The sequence below is a fragment of the Phytophthora parasitica genome, assembly GCF_000247585.1.
Source record: "Phytophthora parasitica INRA-310 unplaced genomic scaffold supercont2.14, whole genome shotgun sequence".
NCBI classification, from domain to species: Eukaryota; Oomycota; class Peronosporomycetes; order Peronosporales; family Peronosporaceae; genus Phytophthora; species Phytophthora nicotianae.
In genome coordinates, this window is record NW_008649000.1 from 516,216 (window position 1) to 530,556 (window position 14,341).

At 50.6% G+C, this 14,341-nt stretch overlaps 8 protein-coding genes across 9 annotated transcripts; 3 read left to right on the forward strand and 5 right to left on the reverse strand.

Annotated features, from left to right (window-relative positions):
- Nucleotides 1-126: 126 nt before the first annotated feature.
- Nucleotides 127-309, forward strand: PPTG_08515 (hypothetical protein; the record flags this gene model as incomplete). Its single annotated transcript, XM_008902628.1, has 1 exon — nucleotides 127-309. One exon carries the CDS (start codon nucleotides 127-129, stop codon nucleotides 307-309), a length of 183 nt encoding a protein of 60 aa, XP_008900876.1.
- A 1,387-nt stretch (nucleotides 310-1,696) lies between these two features.
- PPTG_08516 (CAMK/CAMK1 protein kinase) lies at nucleotides 1,697-4,350 on the reverse strand (the record flags this gene model as incomplete). The annotated part of the gene is made up of 7 exons (XM_008902629.1): nucleotides 1,697-2,792; nucleotides 2,862-3,254; nucleotides 3,323-3,409; nucleotides 3,470-3,567; nucleotides 3,636-3,752; nucleotides 3,822-3,957; nucleotides 4,013-4,350. 7 exons carry the CDS (start codon nucleotides 4,348-4,350, stop codon nucleotides 1,697-1,699), a joined length of 2,265 nt encoding a protein of 754 aa, XP_008900877.1.
- A 651-nt stretch (nucleotides 4,351-5,001) lies between these two features.
- On the reverse strand, nucleotides 5,002-5,827 carry PPTG_08517 (hypothetical protein). Its single transcript, XM_008902630.1, has one exon. The coding sequence runs from the start codon at nucleotides 5,759-5,761 to the stop codon at nucleotides 5,087-5,089; it is 675 nt and encodes a 224-aa protein (XP_008900878.1). The 5' UTR covers nucleotides 5,762-5,827; the 3' UTR covers nucleotides 5,002-5,086.
- Nucleotides 5,791-7,011, reverse strand: PPTG_08518. Of its 2 annotated transcripts, XM_008902632.1 has the most exons (3): nucleotides 6,615-7,011; nucleotides 6,068-6,556; nucleotides 5,791-5,997 (listed from the first exon to the last, which is right to left on the reverse strand). In XM_008902632.1, the coding sequence occupies exons 1-2, from the start codon at nucleotides 6,979-6,981 to the stop codon at nucleotides 6,192-6,194; spliced, it is 732 nt and encodes a 243-aa protein (XP_008900880.1). In that variant the 5' UTR covers nucleotides 6,982-7,011; the 3' UTR covers nucleotides 5,791-5,997; nucleotides 6,068-6,191. The 2 variants fall into 2 exon arrangements, with proteins under 2 accessions (XP_008900880.1, XP_008900879.1); XM_008902631.1 differs by having other exon boundaries at nucleotides 5,791-6,556.
- A 365-nt stretch (nucleotides 7,012-7,376) lies between these two features.
- Nucleotides 7,377-8,436, reverse strand: PPTG_08519 (hypothetical protein). The gene has a single exon (XM_008902633.1). The coding sequence runs from the start codon at nucleotides 7,988-7,990 to the stop codon at nucleotides 7,463-7,465; it is 528 nt and encodes a 175-aa protein (XP_008900881.1). The 5' UTR covers nucleotides 7,991-8,436; the 3' UTR covers nucleotides 7,377-7,462.
- Nucleotides 8,120-12,266, forward strand: PPTG_08520 (hypothetical protein). The gene has a single exon (XM_008902634.1). It carries the CDS (start codon nucleotides 8,154-8,156, stop codon nucleotides 11,745-11,747), a length of 3,594 nt encoding a protein of 1,197 aa, XP_008900882.1. The 5' UTR covers nucleotides 8,120-8,153; the 3' UTR covers nucleotides 11,748-12,266.
- On the reverse strand, nucleotides 11,648-12,698 carry PPTG_08521 (hypothetical protein). Its single transcript, XM_008902635.1, has 4 exons — nucleotides 12,358-12,698; nucleotides 12,210-12,283; nucleotides 12,034-12,153; nucleotides 11,648-11,978 (listed from the first exon to the last, which is right to left on the reverse strand). Exons 1-4 carry the CDS (start codon nucleotides 12,617-12,619, stop codon nucleotides 11,856-11,858), a joined length of 579 nt encoding a protein of 192 aa, XP_008900883.1. The 5' UTR covers nucleotides 12,620-12,698; the 3' UTR covers nucleotides 11,648-11,855.
- PPTG_08522 (hypothetical protein) lies at nucleotides 12,687-14,192 on the forward strand. Its single transcript, XM_008902636.1, has one exon. It carries the CDS (start codon nucleotides 12,695-12,697, stop codon nucleotides 13,580-13,582), a length of 888 nt encoding a protein of 295 aa, XP_008900884.1. The 5' UTR covers nucleotides 12,687-12,694; the 3' UTR covers nucleotides 13,583-14,192.
- Nucleotides 14,193-14,341: the final 149 nt, after the last annotated feature.

Genomic DNA, 14,341 nt, shown 5'->3' on the forward strand with positions numbered 1-14,341 from the left:
CAACGTCTTCTGTGGATCCTTGCGGCTTGCATGGTTCGTTGGTCGTCCCCAAGGGTAAAACTTCTCCTAATAAACGTGACGCGATAACACACTTGAAGCCTCAGGTTGAAGTGGTGGTAAGCAATAATGAAGAGGATACAAAACAACAGCAAAGAAAGAGCAATGTACGTCAACAACGAGACAGAGAGTTGGCTGCAATGTTACTGCAACGACAAGTACAGGTGTGGCTATTACGGCGCCAGGAGACTCTACACGCTCAGGAAGTCCAGAGACTACGTGGAGATCTGCGAAAAGCTGCAATATGCGTGATCGAGGAGAGTTATGCTCGATATGCCAAGCGACGAGCGATTCACAACTATCTGCAAGAAATTGGGACCTTTGAGACTCGGTTAGATGAACTGCTTCAACGCTGTGTAACTCGCAAGCGGCAAATAGAGGAAATCAAGCGATTTGACACGCTTCGTCGACAGCAGAAGCAACAGGAGGAAAATCGTAAGCATACGCTAGTGCACGACTGGCTCAGGTTGTGTATACAGTCTCGCCACATGAAGAAGGAACATACCGCGGCAAAAGCACGTGAAAAACTCCTTGGTTGTGTCCGGCGATGGATGCTACGGAAACGCTGCGAGGCGAGAGCTGCAGTTCGAGAGAGGGGACAACAACTTGAATCACAACGTTTTCGAAGTAGCGCGCTGAGAATCACTGAAGTTTACCGAGCGCACAGACTTTGTCAAGAGGCGAAGAGAATCGCTCGAAATCGACGACGCATGAGAGACGGTTTGATGAAGCTGGATAGTGCGATTCACTTAGCTATATTGCGAGTGGCTTCATCCCGCTGGTACTCTCAAATTCGCGAACTGAACATAGCGCATAAATCTGCTATAACCTTGCAACGGGTTTGTCGTGGACATCAAACTAGAATTCGGAATGGGAGAGTTGTTAGAAGTTGCTTACAACTACAGCGCGTGATCCGTGGCTGGCAAGCAAGGATGATATGTGTGAGGTTGAAGCGTCGCAAACTGGAAGAAATTTTGAGCAGTCAAAGTCATGCAGCGGCTACTATAATTCAAAGGCATGCAAGAGGATATCTTACACGCTTGTGGTTCCGTGACGTTCTCATAAAATTACGCGAGAGATTTTGCTGTGCTAACTGTGGGGCTCTCGAACCCGGAGGAAGATACTGTAAGTACTGCGGACGTCACCGCCCATCGCTTGGCTCGCTGTCAAATGTATTGATGCTCCATGAAAAATGGCAGATACGAAGGTTATCTCAAGATCAACCGATACTCGTGCATGGCCCGACAGACGTACAGACTATACCTTCGCCAAAGAAGCCAACTCTTTTGGGGTGCGGCAGCGTTGACCCCTTAACGTCGCTTCCGTCAGTTTTGTCGCCCCGCCATCGTCGCCTGATAGCTCGGAACAGTGGACCAATAGCTCAGCCCACGTCACTTGCAAAAGCTAACATCCGACGGAAGTCCGTTGCATCTATCAGTGAGCAAACCGCACTACGAGCCATGGCAATTGCTGATCTACAAGCCAAATTCACCTCTTCAACTCAAGTCAATGTGCTTGAGATGCACTTCCGCCGTCTGCAAAGAGCTAACGCCGCCATCTACAGATGAACAACCTAGAAGAATTAGAACCAAATACAAGTAATATTTCATGAAGTTAGGCTTACTGTTAGCTGCTTTTGCTATTGTCTGTTTTTTGGCGGTGAAGCTACATTTACCACACTACCACCCGTAGTAATACTAACCGGGGCCTTTGGAGACTTGACCAAGAACCACTCGTGTAGTAAAGCATCCTGTGCCGTAAGTCGATGTGCTGGGTCTTTCGTAAGTAAACCTCTTAGTAGGGACTTTCCAGATGGAGACACACTTCTCCAAGCCGAATCCGTCTCTAGATTGACTTCAGCATGCAAAGTCTTCTGGATGACCTCACTCTTCGCTTTCCCATAGAAAGGAAGTTCACCTCGAAGCAGTAGATACATGATGACCCCAAGAGACCAAATATCGGCTTCACGGCCATAACCCACAAGTGCAAGCACCTCTGGAGCCACATAGTTAAGCGTCCCACAAGGCATTTTCATAAGTTCCTCCGGATGAACAAGTTTTGACAATCCGAAATCCGCAATTTTGAGATCCGTCAGTGCCTCACCACAGAGAATATTTTCTGGCTTGAGGTCTCGGTGCACAATTCCCAATCGGTGCAAGTAGCTGACACTTTCAAGTAGTGGACGCATGACCAGACGAGCTTCGGCCTCGGTGTATCGTGCACGACCGACGATCCGGTTAAACAATTCTCCACCTGACACTAATTCCGTGACAATGAAGATGTATTGGCGATCCTCGTATACATCATATAGTCGGATAATGTTCGGGTGGTGAACGAGCTTCAAGATGGCGATCTCCGTGCGTAAAAGTTCCTTTTCAGTGGGCTGCAACTTGCTCTTGTCGATGATTTTCACTGCCGACTTGACGCCTGTACGCTTGTGTGTGGCTTCGCAAACTTTGGAAAATCGTCCACGACCAAGTTGCGCACCGACGTTGTATACTTCTTCAATTGAAATCTTGTCAGTAGCTTTTCGGAGTGCTGCTGCCCAACGTTTCTGGGCGTCAAGTGAGCGAGCAAATACTGTACGCTTCTCACGTGAACTACCAGGTTCCGGTACAATATCAATTCCATAGTAGTGCACACCTTTCTCCACGATCTCGTTCTTTTCGGGTTGTACCTCCACATAGCAATCACTCAAAAATGCCACCCCACGAGGTGCCGTATCATCCGGAGAGCTGAACGACAAATATTACAATCGACTCAGTTGTAGCAATTCGTAACATGAAATAGTAGTGTGGACGTACGCGTAGTAGTATAGGAAGTTGCCTTGTAGCACGTAGTGGCGCTTGATCATCTTTCGTAGACGCGAGCCTCGCTTCCATAAGTCTCCAGAGACACTGGAGGAATCCTCGATCAACGTCACTCCTGGAAGTTCGTCTAATGCTTGTGAAGGCGTTGGACTTCCACCAGAACTCGTGAAGGAGCCACCTCTCGATTCGGACTTTAGAACTCCTGAAGTCCCTGCGGGTAGTGAGAGCAGGCGATCCACTTCAGCTAGCGCAACTTGAATTTTGACAGTCACACTCTCGATATTGCAGGAACACTTGGCTTCTTGCAGTAGATTGCGAGTCTTTTCCAACTCTTTACGGTTTGATGGATCCGCTGAGGGGATAGCATTCGCTTTCGCAGCAGTTCGGCTGGAAGAGGTTCATTATGATTCTGTCAGCTATTCATAAAAAATAGATATACATTCTAGCAAACGTACTTGATGTGTAGGTTGGCAAACGAGTTGTGTTTCTTACGCAGGTCCCCGAGCTCGCCAGGGCAGGGACTTCCAGGGGGTAAAGTGGACCTGTATCACCACATAGTTAGACTGTGTTCACTGTATCTGTTGTGAATACAGAAGGCATACCCGTCTACTGGTGCAACAGGGGCTGTACTGCTACCACGGGGACTTAAGTTACCATCCCTCGGCACATGATCTTCCACAGGTAGGACGCTCATTAGAAACTGCGGGGATGAAAACAATATCGGTGATGAGAGATCAATAGCGAGATATTCCTGCAAGGATGACGTACGTTAGTAACCCCGGGGGTGTTTTCACACCAGTGACAGAACTGCTCAAAGCTTAGACGTGTGCTGGGAGTGGACGGAGATGGGAATGCCATGTCCACTAGTGCCTCAACCTCTTCCATCTAAAGAAGCACAACAAAAAGCAGGTCAGCCGTGTTCACAAACTTTCGTATAAAACTAATTGTACGCACCATATTAACCGGGGTTGATACTTCTAAAGAATTGTTTGTTTCTTCATGCTCAGTCTTCGGATTGATGAGATCCAACGCCGACTCGGGGAACTGATGCAGCATCGTCATGAGCTCATGGCGTGATATTGATCCAGCCCTAGACAGCACTCGGAGTTAGACAAAGATGGATACAGCTCTGAAGAGGAACGTACTCGCTGAGGTCGTAGAGATCGAAGATAAATTTAAGCTTCTCCTTTCTTGATCCTCTGAAAAGAATGGCCAGTCCATAGACAAACTCATTGTAGTGGATGGAGCCGGAGCCATCCTTGTCGATCACCTCGAACAATCGTTCGCCCAGCAATCCACGCATAGGAAAACACTTGAGAAAAGTCTCCTTGTCCACGCTAATACCGTCTTTGCCGTTAGCTAGACCTTTGAAAGTTTCGCGTAGAAGTCTAATTTCTTCTTCACCGAAGCGCTTCATGGCCTCGCGCTCCTCCGTCGACAAGCGACGACCCGAGAATTCCCGCGACAGCGCTGAGTTGCCCATGGTGGAGAGACCCCTACTGCAGTTCGCTCTCCTGTACTGCAAGATGAGAAATAGCGTTGACGACAAAACCAATAATAGCGAGGCCAGTTTTGGCAGCACAGAGCTTTTGACTTGTGTGGACACAGCTATCAACCATCGAACTCGTATCCTATGCTCAGCCAACGTCTGCCAAGATGAAAGAGAGTGCTGAGACCTTCCGTCGAATTAAGATCGGCGCATTCCTGTGGGTTGGCAAGCTTGTGTGATGGACTTCGACTATCTTTGTGCATAATATTAACTGAGGAACAAATTTTAGTGAAGATAGAAAGCGGAAACTACATCACTTGCCTTCCGTTGCCCGAAAAACGTCTAGAGATACTGGCTAAGAAGCCTTCAACCTGTAGTTTACGCCGAAGGAGACTATAATTTGAAAGTTTCTGGTAGCCATGCCGGCTTCATTCAAGCATAAGACCGAACACGACGAAAGGAATGCATTATACGCAGCATATCTTCTTTACTGACAGGTTACGCTCAAATTGTCCAGATTTGACATCTAATGTATCCCACGCCATCGGGTTCAGGCATTGCAGTTTACCTCTCTTTTTCACAGAATTTTTGAAACAATGGAGCATTCCTGGCATATAGAAATCTCACGAACTTGGGGTTTTGAGAGTGAAAGCTTTTAGTGCTTAATGATACGCTCACTTAATTGAAAACTTGACAAGCTGCAAGCCTAGAGGCCTTCAATCTGCAGAACTTAACTAGACATTACGCCAGGCACTCCATCGGGGTTCATACCGTCAATCTCGGCAGCTGGTTCCATCACGGTGTCGCTTGTTATCTCTTTTTGCGATGCTGTCGCGGACTGTGCTTGCAGATCGAACGTCGCTGGAGCACTATCTTCATCTTGAGTGTCTTCATCGTCCTGCTGTTTCTCTTCAGCGTCATCGGCGTTTGTGGCGGCAACGGGTTCTGTTGCTGGTATCATCGAAGTCACGTCCTTCTCGTCCTCATGTTTCGGCGAGAACTCGTTAGCTTTAGCCGTCTTGCTCTTTTTCTTGGCCGGGGTCTCGCTGAGAAAGAGATACCGATCTCCTCGCGCGTCTGTGCTTCTTAGCGCCCGCGATTGTGGATCAATCGCCCTGCGGAGCATCGAGTGGTCCCCGTGAATATATAATTTCAAGTGGATCCGATCCATGATAGCGTCAGGATGGAAGAAGTCGACTATCGACTGGAGGCGGTTGCACTCTTCTGCTTTGTCGCTCAGATGTTTCTCCAGTTTGCCTACTTCATCTCGCAGCTCACTGATCTCCGCCCGCAGTATCGCGTCACTCTCAGCCAAGACGGACGTGAGCTCGTGGATCGTCTCCGACACAGATTGCGGGGACTCGGAGATTTCCTGTGCCTTACGTTTGCGGTCTCTTCGCTCCATCGTGAAGAAACTGTAAAAATGAGTTGAGAGCAGAACTGGAGGAAATGAGAAGAGTGACGTGAGGTGACGTGGAATTTTCGCTTTGTCCCAACTGTATCCACCCCATCAATCATCAATTGGGCTATAAGGCTGCGTCACTGTTAGTTTTCGAGAACTTGTAATGGTAACAAGTTGTATATGAACAATTGAGTGGATAGAATATTACAAGCACTACCATCTCGTAGGTGTGCCTCCTTCTGCTGGGTGCAAAGTGCGGTATCAGCAGTGGTAAATAAAACAGCAAACCAACGCAAAAATGTAGCTCACCTGCTTCGTAATTAACCATGAAGCGAACTTGTCACGATTGGGCAACTCCAGCGCAACCGCATCACCAATTGCACAAATTTGAGCTTGGATCATCGCACAGAACTCCAGGCTAGTACTTCGAAGTCTAACTGGCACGCATGCGGGCTTTGTAGTCACTGGAGCTCTCCATCTTCTTGCCTTGACTCCAAATCCCCTTTTTCTTCTTCTTCGCCTTCTCCTCCAGCTTCTCGTAAATTTCCTGTTTACCGCCGTACACTGCCCCCGCCTGGCGATACACTTGCCCCAGTCCGACTTTGAGGATCTCCTCTGATGCGTCACGTCTAAAAGGCCACCAACCGTACTGCACCATACACACTGCACGAGCATATTGGTCTTTATGCAGCAGTGTGAGCGTCAACTTCCTGCTTTCCAACGTCGAAGTGAGCCACTGCTTAGCTTCATCCCCGAATGGTTGACCAGGGTTGCCGAACTTGGCCGTCTCCGGTGTATCTATCCATAATAAAAACATCAGAGTCTAAGCTATTGTAGCATTGAGGTTGCAACGCACCGATGCCCGCAAGTCGGATCTGCAGTGTGTGGTCCGATAGTTTACCGTCGTATCTCCCGGCCCCTCGGAACAGCGGTAAATGACGCACTCGGAACGTGTCGCCGTCGCTGAAATTCACCGCCACAGCTTTGATCTTGCCTTCTTCATGGAAAAGTCTATTGGGGAGATCCTCCACGGTCGAGAACCGACGGAACGGCTGCCTCAGACGAGGAATGGCCAGACCTACACCAATACCGAGCACGAAAGCACTGCAGACAAAGGGGGCCGAAGGGTGCTGCAATAATTCCTGTGGGTTGGCGGCAATACTGCGGAGTTTATTCCATTCCTGCGCGGCCCGCGCCTGCAGTTTCTTGAGCTCTTCCTCCATTACGAAATCGATGTCAAGGTGGGATTGATTTGTTCGGTGCAATCATTTCATGACACGTGTGGGAAGGATGCATGTACATTCAAAGAGGGCACAGCCGATGACCTGTTTCAGAGTAAATGCATGTATCAGCGGACAGTCGAGCTGCCACTGAGCTCCAAAATTGAATCGCACGGAGATCTTCAGGATACTAGTCCGTGTCGGTGAACTTATTCACTCTGCACAACCGGGGCTGGGCTGTCGAGTGTATCGGCATTCACTCCCGCGCGCTTGCTTCAGCTGTTTCAATTGACCCATTTCAGCGTCTGTGTTTGTTACTGCCATATCCCGTGTAAGCGAGTCAGCCCTTCACCTGTCAAACACTGCGCTGTCCTCTCAAAACTTCAAAGAATGCTTTAGTTCTCAGTCATGCAAGCTTTAAGAAATGACAGTTAATACATTACTTAAAAACAGATAGGATAGCAAGCACATAGCATAAAGTACACTAGGCTAAGCTCGCTCTATGCTTTCGACGTCGAGTTATAGCCTGTGTCTTGTCCTCGTCAGTGTCATCAGTGCCAGCATCGGAGACAGCGCTTGAGTAGCCACTCCCTCCTCTCTTCCTTGGCGTCCGAGCTGCTTGCACACCCTGCTTAGCTTCTTCGCCAGCAGGTCCCTTCGATGGTTGATTCGACAGTGTCACCGTTCGCAACTTCATTGTACGCGATCTGCCACGCCCAGCTAATGTGCTCCGCAGAAGGCCGTCGTCACCGGTAACCCATAACGTCGATAGTCGGGCGAGGGCTTCATCTGCGTCAAACCCCTGCTCGCGCTGCCGTAGACGATCGTTTGTAGTTGTCAGTCTCTGCACTTCCGCTTTTAAATCTTGTATTTCAGTGTCTCGGGAAGACTCTTGCTCCAGAAGTTGCCGGCAGGTGGCTACTGTGCTCATCGCGCCGTCCGCTTTCCGCTTGCGATTTCCACTGCTCATGACACAAACTGTTGTGACCTTCAGCGAGGAGACATTCTTCATCCGAGCGGGACGAGGTAGACTCGTCCCAACGATCGTGCTGTAACTCAACCACTTCAATTTGAAGTGAAAACGTGTTGAACACAATAACACGTGTAACACTTAATTTTACGTTCGAAACACCAACCTTCCCCAATCCGCATTTTGGCTCCAATCAAGCGCAGCGATGCACCTCCTGAACCTGACGCTGCAGCCACCCACGGGCGTGCACTTGGCCGTGTATGGCAACTTCTCGGCCCCGCAGGCACAGGAGTTCGTTGTGGCTCGCGGTGACGTGCTGCAGCTGCTGCGTCCGGATGAGGCGGGGCGACTGGAGGTCATCATTTCGACGCAAGTCTTCGGGGTTGTGCGCGCTCTCCAGCCCTTCCGGCTCACAGGAGGAGACCGAGACTACCTCGTGGTAGGCTCCGACTCAGGAAAGATCGTGGTACTCGAGGTGAACCCTACTTCCAGCCGATTCGAGGCCCGACAGAGTGAAACTTACGGTAAAACAGGCTGCAGGCGTATCACACCGGGCCAGTACTTGGCTGCCGACCCAAAGGGCCGTGCCGTGCTCATCGGAGCCGTGGAGAAACAGCAACTGGTCTATGTTATGAACCGCGACGCGTCCAGTCGTCTCACTATCTCGTCGCCTTTGGAAGCGCATCGCTCCAACGCCATCCACTTGGGCGTTGTGGGGCTGGACGTGGGCTTTGAGAATCCCATCTTTGCCTGTTTGGAGCTGGATTACGCCGAGGCAGACGCTGATCCCAGTGGCCAAGCAGCTAGAGAAGCTGTGAAGACGCTGGTGTACTACGAACTGGACTTGGGACTCAATCACGTGACCAGACGCTGGAGTGAACAGGTCGTGAGGAGCGCCAATATGCTCGTGGCCGTCCCTGGAGGTGGTGACGGACCTGGAGGAGTGTTGGTATTGGGGGAGAGCACTGTGCAGTACAAGAACGAGGGCCACCCAGAGTTAACATGCGCCATCCCACGACGTGAAGGCGAGCATAGAGATATTATCATTGTTTCGGCGGCCACACACAAGCAGAGAGACCTGTTCTTCGTGCTGCTGCAGTCCGAACTGGGAGATCTGTACAAGATCTCGCTGGATTACTCGGGTAATGCTGTGGAAGAGATCAAGATTCAGTTCTTCGACACTGTTCCAGTGGCGTCATCCATGTGTATCACCAAGACAGGGCTGCTCTTCTGCGCGTCCGAGTTCTCGAACCACTATTTATTCCAGTTTTTGAGTATTGGCGAGGGAGATGATACAGCCAAGTGCTCGAGTTTGGCCATGGACCCCACCGAGTTCTCGACGTTCCCGTTGAGAAAGTTGACGAACTTGGCGCTGGCCAGTTCGTCCCCGAGTTTGAGTCCCGTTACGCAGCTGTTGGTGGATGATTTGGCCAATGAACAGACCCCGCAGATGTACGCGCTATGTGGTAACAACAACCGCTCGTCGCTGCGTGTGCTGCGCCATGGTCTTCCGGTCACGGAGATGGCAGCAAGTGCGTTGCCGGGTGTTGCCAAGGCGGTGTGGTGCTTGAAGGAGTCGTACGCGGACCCGTACGATAAGTACATTGTTGTGAGCTTTGAAGATGCGACGTTGGTGCTAGAAGTGGGCGAGACTGTCGAGGAAGTGGCTCAATCGGGATTCCTCCGTGACCATGGATCACTGCTGGTGGCGCTACTAGAAGACGATTCGAAGCTGCAGATTCACACGAACGGAATCCGCCATGTGCCCAAGTTCCGGCCTGTTACGGAGTGGAAAGCACCTGGAAAGAAGGTGATTGAGCACTGTGCTGCAAACTCTCGTCAGGTTGTCATCTCGCTTGCTGGCGGTGAGATTATTTACTTTGAGCTGGGCCAGTCCGGTGAACTTGCAGAGAAAGGAAAGCTGGATCTCGGCTTCGAAGTCTGCAGCTTGGACTTGGGAGAAGTTCCTGAAGGACGTCAACGTTTCCAGTTTATGGCTGTTGGTAGCTGGGATAACACAGTCCGCATCTTGTCGCTGGACCCGAACGAGCTGTTCCGACAGAAATCGACGCTGGCCTTGACGTCACACCCTCACACACTCTGCCTGGCTCAGCTGCAGAACGAACCGTCGACTCCTGACTCGGAGCACTCGTCGCAAGCGCTGTTCTTGAGCATTGGTCTGGACAATGGTGTGCTTCAGCAGTCGCTAATCGACCCGATCACAGCGACGTTGACGGACTCTCGCTCCCGTTTCCTCGGTACAAACCCAGTTAAATTGTTCCGTGTGGCAGTTGAATGCAAGCGCTCGATCCTGGCGCTTTCCAGTCGTGCATGGATTTCGTACTTCCACCAGACACGGAGACACCTCACCCCTTTGTCGTGTGAGCTACTCTCGTATGCCAGCTCGTTCAATTCCGAGCAATGCCCCGGCGGTATTGTAGCGCTGACGAATGAAGGCATGAAGATCTTGACTGTGGATCAGCTGGGAGACACTTTCAACCAGCAGAAGTGTAATCTCCGCTACACTCCTCGCAGAGCGGTTGTGCACTCTCCATCCCGACGACTCGTTGTTATTGAAAGTGATCACAATGAATACGGTGCTGCGTTCAAGAGGCAGCATGGACTCCAGATCCCGGACATTCGAAGTGCTAACGAACTAGAGGATGAAGCGGAGGATGAGATTAATGACGCGTTACTGTTCCCTCGTGGCCCCCTTCCTGCTGAAAAGGACAAGTGGGCGTCTTGTGTGCGGATCGTTGACCCAGCTTCATGTCAGACGGTTGTGTGCGAGGAGTTGGATGTGGATGAGCGAGCCCGCAGCATTGCTGCCTGTGTGTTCCACGACCGTGGCGGGGAAGCGTTTATTATTGTGGGTACTGTGAAGAAAATGCAACTACATCCTCAGAAGGCGCCAGCAGGAGGCTACCTACGTGTTTACCGTGTTGTCGAAGGCATGCAGCTAGTGCTTGTGCACACGACTGAAATCGACGATATTCCGCACGCCATGTGCGAGTTCCAGGGACGTCTGCTAGTCTCTGTGGGACGAGCATTGCGAATCTACGACCTAGGAAAGAAGAAGATGCTGCGCAAGTGCGAGAACCGCAACTTCCCATCGATTTTGGTGGAGCTGAAGGCTGCTGGCGACCGGATCTACGCTTCAGACATGCACGAGTCCTTCCACTTTGTCAAGTACAAGAAGGACGAGAACCAACTGGTCATCTTCGCTGACGACTGTGTGCCCCGCTTCATCACTAGCAGCGTCTTGCTGGATTACGACACGTTGTGTGGCGCTGACAAGTTCGGTAACGTGTTCGTCTCTCGACTCCCGTCTGAGGTCTCCGACGAGATCGACAATCCGACAGGCAACCGTATTTTGTGGGACTCTGGTCTTCTTAATGGTGCACCCAACAAACTAGAGCAGGTGGCGCAGTTCCACGTGGGCGACGTGGTGACCAGCATGGCTCGCTCGAGCTTGGTCCCCGGTGGCACTGAGGCGATCATCTACGCGACTATCATGGGTCGCATTGGTGCTCTCATCCCGTTTACCTCGCGTGAGGACGTGGATTTTTACACCCATTTGGAGATGTATATGCGCCAGGAACAGTCTCCTCTTTGCGGCCGCGACCACCTGTCGTACAGGTCGTACTACATCCCCGTGAAGAACATCACGGACGGTGATCTGTGCGAGCAGTTCAGCACTCTCAGCGTGGAGAAGCAGGCTAGCGTGGCTGAAGACCTCGACCGGACGCCAGCCGAGGTACTGAAGAAACTTGAGGACATTCGCAACCGTCTCCTGTAAGGAAGATGGCGGATTCTCAGCATTCCAAACAGGTTAAACGATAAAAAGAAACAGGACGCAGTAGCAACAATCAAAACTGGTTCTAGAGCAACACAATGATCAATAAGGTCAACACGTCCGAGGTGCGATGCCCTCAGGAAGGCGCATCTTCCGGTCACTACCATGGGGGAAAAGCAGTGTCTTTGTATCCTGGTAAATCTCCTGTAGTGTCACCACCCGTGGTCGAAACGTCTGCCCATACACACGTCAGTACATCATCATTCTGGTCTTCGATCTTTGTACTCACCTCGAATGGCAGCATCATTTCACTCTGCCCTTCGACCATGAATACCAATGAGTACACCACGTTGGAGAACGTGATTGCTTCGTTCACTGCGACGCCGCAAATCTTATCTAGATCCACGAACTATACACAAAGGGTTAGCGTAAAATATGGATCTACCTGCGTGTCTTCGATCATACCTTGCTGCTTACAGCTCCATTGCGTCGCCTCTTGCTCAGCTTCACTCCGAGTGCAGGTACCACCAGCATCGACTCTGACACAGCAAGAAATATCGATCAGTATTAAGCAGAGCAGTATAACTGAACAATTACGTTTCAAGAAGTGTACCTTCGACTATGACGTTGCCTGAGGCTTGGAAGACCCACGTGGCTAATACAGCCAGCAGCAGCCCCAATAGTAATCGATACGAGGATGATACTCCCCATTCAACAGTCGATAACACGCCACCAGAGCAGAAGAATAATACGACGACCAACCACCAGGTAGAAGGCCCTCTATTCTCGTAAGATGCGGGCCCAGAAAGCGCAAATTCTACATTCTGCTGCCCATATGCCCGCACGCGTAACACCACTTCACTTGCCGGCGACATCCTACCACGTACAATGTGATCGTACACAAAATTGACATCAATATTGTGTTGGCCACATATATTGTGAGCTTCGCCATGAGGAACTCCAAAGCTGATCGAATCGAGGCAAACCGGCTGCAGCACGCGGCGGATGAGCACGAGCTGGACCTGTTTCTCAATACACCGCATTGCCCTGTTCATTCTCCAGTACCTTCTGATCTAAATGAGTGTTTAAACGTTGAAAATGACTCACTGAAATCTTCAGAACTCAACCACAAAGGTATTCCTCGCGGCAGTGCCTCCACTGGCGTTTTGCTGCCTGGTTTGGTGATTCTCAAGGGGTTTTTAACGCCTCAAGAGCAGCAAGAGCTGGTTAATGATTCAAGACACATGGGACTAGGAGAGGGAGGGTTCTATAAGCCTACGTACGCCAGTGGTGCCAAGTGTCGCCTCCACCAGATGTGCCTCGGGCGACACTGGAACGTCAAGACGGAGAAGTACGAAGACCGACGCAGTAACCATGACAATGCACTGGTTCCTGCACTACCTGAGAGCTGGAAGATGCATGCACAACGCAGTCTGGACGCAGCCAAGGTGATCGACCCACTTGTGATGGGGACGTGCAAGAAGATGACGCCGGACATTTGTGTTGTCAATTTCTACAAGAAGGCAGGAAGGAATGGCATGCACATTGACAAAGACGAGAGCGATGAAGCCATGAGTATGGGCTCGCCTGTCATTTCTTTCTCAATTGGATGTGCGGCCGAGTTCGCGTATATTGATCACTACCCGGAGCCGCATGAGGCGGTACCGATCGTCCGCCTTGAATCGGGCGATGCGTTGGTATTTGGTGGCCCAGCGAGGAATGTAGTGCATGCACTAACGAGGGTTTATAACGGCACACAGCCGTCCTGGTTGCGTATGCGCTCGGGGAGACTTAACCTGACATTCCGAGAATACAAGCCAAGTGAGCTCGAGAGCTAGGTTGCTGGTTGTTTTGACCCACGTGGCTGGTGTTTGAGATAAAGTGGACTATATGGTCTCAAGAGCACTACGAACGGAATGAATTACAATTTTCATAAATCGTATTGTGGTGTTTCGTGAGTAAGCGCAGCGTGTTCTCGTAGATCAGTGTTCTCTGTTCCGCCGCCACCACTTGATGAATAGGCGGCGAATTGGCTCTCCGGTCACAAGATTTGGTGCCGGATTGTTCGGTCAGGACCACTGCAACTCCTTGGCTGTGGGATAGTATGTCGTTGCGAGGTATTGCTCGTTATCAGCGCTGCAGCTTGGAGGAGTTTTCGTTCTGAGGGTGGCCGGCCTCGTTTCGACAGGGAGAAGTGAGTCTGGCGTAATTGGCCCCTACAACACACGCCCACATAACCTTCAAAGGTGCCGAATGATATTGTTCATATGATATGAGGAGCCTCCGTCATCAACTACCAAGACGCTTGTGCCGGACTCAACGTGTTCAAGACGCTTTCACAGTGACGAAGCCTTAGTCCAACAGGAGGTCCGTCGATCTGAATAGATGACAGCATTCGTCCATCTAATAATCGCATAATATGTGATTATGTCGAAACACACTATACTACGTAGTATTATAGTGCGTTTCGAATGAAAGCTAACTTAGCTTTAGATGTATGGCAGTAGTACTGCAGCTTGTGAGACTAACCGCAGAGATTGCAGCAAAGTAACGTCAGAGAACTCACTTAAAGCTAGCAAAAAAAAGCTACTTGAGGG

Coding starts and splice junctions, on each gene's coding strand:
- PPTG_08520 (XM_008902634.1), top strand. CDS start 8,154: ATGCACCTCCTGAACCTGACGCTGCAGCCACCCACGGGCGTGCACTTG.
- PPTG_08518 (XM_008902632.1), bottom strand. CDS start 6,981: ATGGAGGAAGAGCTCAAGAAACTGCAGGCGCGGGCCGCGCAGGAATGG. Junction 6,557..6,614: donor GATCCGACTTGCGGGCATCG/GTGCGTTGCAAC, acceptor TATTATGGATAG/ATACACCGGAGACGGCCAAG.
- PPTG_08521 (XM_008902635.1), bottom strand. CDS start 12,619: ATGTCGCCGGCAAGTGAAGTGGTGTTACGCGTGCGGGCATATGGGCAG. Junction 12,284..12,357: donor AGGCAACGTCATAGTCGAAG/GTACACTTCTTG, acceptor TTGCTGTGTCAG/AGTCGATGCTGGTGGTACCT. Junction 12,154..12,209: donor ATGGAGCTGTAAGCAGCAAG/GTATGATCGAAG, acceptor CTTTGTGTATAG/TTCGTGGATCTAGATAAGAT.
- PPTG_08519 (XM_008902633.1), bottom strand. CDS start 7,990: ATGAAGAATGTCTCCTCGCTGAAGGTCACAACAGTTTGTGTCATGAGC.
- PPTG_08522 (XM_008902636.1), top strand. CDS start 12,695: ATGAGGAACTCCAAAGCTGATCGAATCGAGGCAAACCGGCTGCAGCAC.
- PPTG_08517 (XM_008902630.1), bottom strand. CDS start 5,761: ATGGAGCGAAGAGACCGCAAACGTAAGGCACAGGAAATCTCCGAGTCC.